The sequence below is a fragment of the Orbicella franksi genome, chromosome 13 (genome assembly GCF_964199315.1).
Source record: "Orbicella franksi chromosome 13, jaOrbFran1.1, whole genome shotgun sequence".
Taxonomy (NCBI): domain Eukaryota; kingdom Metazoa; phylum Cnidaria; class Anthozoa; order Scleractinia; family Merulinidae; genus Orbicella; species Orbicella franksi.
Window position 1 is genome coordinate 15,116,534 of NC_138157.1, and position 6,000 is coordinate 15,122,533.

At 38.0% G+C, this 6,000-nt stretch overlaps 1 protein-coding gene across 9 annotated transcripts in view; it reads left to right on the top strand.

Annotated features, from left to right (window-relative positions):
- The window catches only part of LOC145465197 (uncharacterized), a 42,373-nt gene extending 36,941 nt beyond the window's left edge, over positions 1 to 5,432 (top strand). For 4 of the 9 annotated variants that reach the window (XM_081448968.1, XM_081448971.1, XM_081448970.1 and 1 more), the window contains 3 exons: positions 676 to 870; positions 1,834 to 1,903; positions 3,394 to 5,432. In XM_081448968.1, coding sequence (XP_081305094.1) covers positions 676 to 870; positions 1,834 to 1,903; positions 3,394 to 3,409 — 281 coding nt within the window. In that variant the 3' untranslated portion in view covers positions 3,410 to 5,432. The remainder of the gene's footprint in view (positions 1 to 675; positions 871 to 1,833; positions 1,904 to 3,393) is intronic. The other 5 variants (XM_081448972.1, XM_081448973.1, XR_014041537.1 and 2 more) reach the window with 4 other exon arrangements.
- The last annotated feature ends 568 nt before the right edge of the window (positions 5,433 to 6,000 follow it).

The window sequence follows — 6,000 nt, forward strand, 5'->3', positions numbered from 1 at the left end:
GCGCCATTTTCCACTAATTGTCCATGGCGCTTTACAATACTTTAAAACTAAAATCCTAATTCTTTAAAAACCTAAAATCCTTAATCCTAAAAGTTAAAATCCTAAGAATTAAATACGCTATACAATACAATTAGGCTACAAATAAAAAGTAAAAACTACAAATCAAATGCACGCTTAAAAAGATAAGTCTTAAGATTAGCCTTAAAAACTGCCTCTGATGATGAAAGTCTGATCTGGAGGGGTAGTTTATTCCAGAGCCTTGGTGCCGCCACGGAAGATCCTCTTGCAGTTGGTCGATTTAAGTTCACTTACTCTTGGGTTACCATTGAATCTGTTTCGGTCCGCCACTGAGAAGTACAAAGTAGGCCCGTTGGTTATTAGAGGAGAGAAGATTCCATGGAAAATCATTTACGCGGCTACTTACAAAGGAGTGAATGGAGGAGGCTAGTGCTAGTGCTAATGCTAGTGCCCATGCCCATGCTGATACTAATACTAAAAGGATTATGTGATTGGATTATTTTAGTTGTGTGTCCTTTTTGTCGTCTTAGTAATACCAAGAATTACTGATCACAAAAAACAAACAAACAAGCAAAACAAAAATGCATCCACTGAAAGAGTAAAACAGTTTGTGCAATTACTAGTTATCTTTTTTTAACATTGTCTGTCGTGTTTTAGGAGTCACTTTAGAATACAAACCAAAAGACGGGCAATGCCAAGCCGTCTGCTGTGGAACAGGTGGAGCATTAACTGTAGAAAGGAAATGCACTCCGACAGACAAGTGTGAAGGAATTGAACGTGACGAAAAGGAGGAGGATGGACATTGCCCGGGAGAATCTAAAGGAACTTGCCCGAATACATGCGACGACGAAGGTGAGCTTTACAGATTTGTTCGTCTGCCTCACTATAGGGTGACTGTTGGTGACGTCATTGTCCAAATCTCATAGTATTTAAAATCACTCAATCAAGTCAGCGGCAAAACGCAGACTGCAGACTGCACACTGCAGACTGCAGACTGCAGAATGGGGACAATTCAGACTGAGGGCAAAATGCAAACCGCAGACCTCGCTAAATTCGCAGTGAAAGTCTGGACTCCAATTAGACTGAATATCACTCTGGGTAGCCTGAAACCCGCTCACGCCAGACTGAACATCACTCAGGTTAGACTGAATATCACTCAGCTTAGACTGAATATCACTCAGCTTAGACTGAATATCACTCAGGTTAGACTGAATATCACTCAGCTTAGACTGAATATCACTCAGGTTAGACTGAATATCACTCAGGTTAGACTGAATATCACTCAGGTTAGACTGAATATCACTCAGGTTAGACTGAATATCACTCAGGTTAGACTGAATATCACTCAGGTTAGACTGAATATCACTCAGGTTGGCCTGAAAACCGCTCACGCTAGACTGAATATCATTCAGGTTAACCTAAATAGCGCTCCGGTTAGCCTGTTTACGGTTAGCTCTCAATGACGGAAATGGTTACACGATTCATTTAAAAGTTCCACAGTCTGCAGTCTGAATTTTACCCTCAGTCTACGTTTCAACCCTAGTGTGCAGTCTCCAGTCTGCAGCCTGTAGTCCGCAGTCTGCGTTTCACAGTCTGACCGATATTCAATCGTCTGGTATGACTTTATAGGCTTTTTTATGATAACTTTATTTTATTTTTGTGTTGCCGGTTGGGCCTACCGGTTAAACACAAAGCTTGAGGTATGAAACATGCCAACGCAACGGCTAATTGTACGGTTTCCTTTATTATTGTTCGAAAATGGTTTGTCTGACAAAATGGGGATAGTAACCAATTAGTTTTTATTTTTATATTAAGGATCTGGAGGTATCCACAACTCACCAAGCTATGCTTTAGCTACTCTACTGGCGATCGCATCGTTCACAAAGTAAGTAACATAGTAAAAAGAAAATTAAAAGAAGACTATAAATGACTGAAACTTGTTCTTTATGAATATTCTTTGAGCTAAACTCAGAGTCGACCAGGAAGGTATTGAAATACAAATACAACCATAGTAACATCAATATAATCAGTACGTATTCTCCAAATACATTTTAAAAGTTTCCGGGAAAATATATCAAAATATATGCGTTTAACTTACTTTATACCAGCAATTACAAGAAAAATGATAACTCAAACACTCGTATTATTATTTGAATTTAAAAAAGTCCCCTACACACATTTTAAACAGTTACCCGACAAAACCCCAATTCGAGCCAACCGAATAAACTTCGACGAGAAAACTTTAAAATTAGCCAATCATGATACCACATGGCGTAATTTTTGTCTGTCATTAGCACCCTGTCAATATAGCAATTTAAATTAGTGTTATCATAATAATTGGGATCTTTTGGATCTGACAACTTGAGTTTCATTATTTCATAGTTTTTAGAGTGAAATGGTTATGAAACCCGGGAAACATCAAAAGGGCAAACAAAGATGCCAAGATTCAGGGGCACCCAACGGATCGTTTCGGTAAATTATCCGTTCGGAAGGCCTTTAATCCCCTCTGATTTTCTTAAGAGAATTGTTACCTCGAACTTTCGTTAGATGAGAAATTTCATGTCTGTTGTTTTCGGATTGTTAAAAATGTCGTTTTGAGTACCTAAAAAAGGTCAGCTATCATTTTCGGAGAGGCGATATAATCTAAGGTTTTCGGGAAATGGACAAAAAGGCCCTAATAAATTCGAGAATCTCAAGTTCCCCTAGAGTAACCGAACCGATAAAATTTTTTTAGCGCAACCTAAATTAACCTACAGAGCTCTAAAAGTACTCCAGATAGCCTAAAACAGCGTTTAAAAGCATTCGAGAGAAAACGGTGGTTGGGTGCCCCTGAAGATTTATGTTGGAAGGTCCACGTCCGGGCATAATCTTTTGTTTTGCGTTCATGCGCTGTGTATGAACTACGTAACCAAAACGTTTCTATCCGCTAGTTCCTCAGTACAGAGTAAACAACTATTGTGTTTTTGTCGAGTTTTATAACCATTCCCCTTTATTATCTATGATTATTTGTGCATGACGATTCAAGCCAATTGAAATAAATAGTAGAGTAACGAAATGGACTTAAATTGTAGAGACCACAGCAAGAAATAAGATATATATTTAAAGGTTATCTTTCTCGTTTGTTACTTTTTTACTACCAAAAAACCTAGAAAGAGCCAGGTCTTTTAACTGAAAATGCCTCTTATAACCCATGTTTGTTTGGTTTATCACAGAATAATTACAATAATTATGTCTCTTTATTTTGCCTTTTTGAAGGCAAAATTGTCTGGCGTTTGGAGACATTTGTACGGATCGGCGTGTATCACAACGTTGATTCGTTTTAACAGTTTAACATTTCATAATTAACGATTTTTGTCCTCATCATTTGCTCCACAGAACGATATTCTTTTAAAGGACCAAGTATGGAATCAAACTACAGCCTTATAGAAGAAACGTTGAAACACATGATTGAACACATGGAACGAATAGGTCTTACAAGAACAGTAGCTACGAGATATTAGTAAGAGTGATAGAGTAGAAGAACGTTAGCATGTTGTCTTTCAAACATCGTCTTTTAGTCAAAGCACACCAGGGATTGCCGGTTGATTGATCTTCAACTGAGGTCAAAATACTAACCGCTCAGTTTAGAGTGTTTTCTGCACGACAAGTAACCTAAGTTAGCTAGTTAGCATATAAGGAATATTAACTTGCTATTAAAAGTTGATTAAAATGTAAATTAGAGCAGGTAATTTTTTGCTAAGTAACCAAAAGTGTAGCCTGCGAACGCAGACGTATTTCCGGCTGTCGCCTGTCTCCGCCGAAAATTACGTCTGCGAGCCCGAGCCAGGAAACGATTTCTGTGACGTAATGACTTTTGTTTCTCCTTGGCCAATCAGATTCCATGATAGAATGAAACTCGAGTGCTCCTCGCAGCGAATACCTGGCACAGTAGTTCTGGGGCTACTTGAGCTAAACTGTGATTGGCTTAAAATTCCTACGTTACAGAAATCGTTTCCTGGCTCGGGTTCGCAGGCGTTATTTTCGGCGGAGACAAGCGACCGCCGGAAATACGTCTGCGTTCGCAGGCTACCAAAAGTGTGTCAGATTTGAGCAGGTAATGTGAGCTGGTAATTTTAAATCTAGTACACATGAATAGGAAAATCTATGCATTGCATTGCAAATTCATCCATGAGGCAAGATGGGGACATGAGTGATGAGTAATGAAGGCGAACGGATTTTGTCAGTTTACAAGATGATTAACTAACACCTGACAAATCTTGTGATAAACTCAGTATTTTTTCTGACAACTGGGACACTGCCACGTTTTGTAGTGTAAGAGTTTCCCACTCAAGCCTGCGATGAAATTATTTCTATAAACGTGGACGCATAAAAGGGTTAAGCCTACGCTAGTATAAAGAAAATCAGTTGTTTTTTTATTATTATTTTCTTACGTCGAATATTACTCATCCCATAAAAGATCTTTTGGTACGTTACAGTATAAAGAGTTCTTGGACAATTTTCGGGCCTTTACCTTGTGTAGGCTTAAGTGTTTATCTGACGTTTCTTTTTGCTTTTTCACATAGTTGTTCGCTAAAATTAGCTTCTCCTTCAGGATGAAGAAATATCATTAATTGTTCTATACCTACTTAAAGAAAGTATCTCATTTCAGTACTCCGTGTAAACAGATAAATTTGCATTAGGATTTTGCATTAGCCTATATGTATCCCACATGAACATATTGTAAAACATTAAAAGCTAAGACATCCATTTAATAAAAGAGTGTGTTGAAGTGAACACATGAATCCAATCATGTTCTCACGAAAAAAAATGTGTGTGTTAACATAAACCTGATATACTGCGCGGAAATGAAAGCTGTAGCCGTGCTAAGAACTGACTTTCAACAGCCTCCATCCAGCCTAGATCAAGCTGTACGTTGTGATGGGTCGTCGGGCAAGTAGCGCCTCGAGAATTTTTTTTTCCTATGGTTTTGCGGTAATATAATGTTCACATGCTCGGAGTAATATCTGAGGGGAAAAGATGAGAATTTGTATTCTACCTCAAAACTTTTGAAGAAGTGACCTTGCAAAATGCTAATGAAATAGTGAACAATTATTGACCGAAGTGGACGTAAATATTTATCACTTTCACCGACACTGAGGTGAATAATTGTTTTAGTATATACCACACAAGCTGAATAATTAGCGGACCAAAACGCTATTTTATGTTTGACAAGCGGTCGGAAATTTTAAAATCTCTCGCGCCGGCTGCTTTGAGATGAATAGTACTTGCTAATCACCTCCAAGTCAACCAATCAGAGCTCGCGAAAAGCACTATTCACTTGTGTGATATATACTAAAATGATATATTGCCAGACGTGGAACTTAAGTGCTACCATGACGAAATTTGCATTTGTCCTATCTAAGCCGTTTTAAAATCAAAATAAGTACTAAACAGTAGTATGTAAGAGAAGAATAACCCTATTTCAAATATCTCTTTTCGTTCCAAGGATATTCAAGTTTTTAAAATATGCAAATAGCGAGGTGATGACGTCATAAACTCAACCAAGTTTAGATCAAATATCAAGAAAAAGACATTTCACCCAATTTGTATTAGCTGAAAGTTTTATTCTGTTGGCTAAGAATCTTCCACAATATGAGCGTAGTAATTTTGGTCCCTTGGTAGCATACTGGGTTCCAGATATTACAAGCATTTATGGCCATTTATGGCGTTCTATAAACCGTTCCATTTTGTTATTTGCCAATAATATGAAGAAGAAGAAGAATAACTTTACTTAACGAGGGTAAAAACACTTTACAGTGAGCACTGACTCGGACAAACTAGTGGTCGAACTATGCCTCATCTGCATCATCTGCATATAAATGTGTAAGGTCAAGTTCTTGACCTGGTTTAATTATCACGAACATATTGAAAACAAGTTGTGGGGGTCTGCAAAGGAATGAGTTGCCATGGAAACGAAATTTGTGATAGTCGTAAGTGTCTATC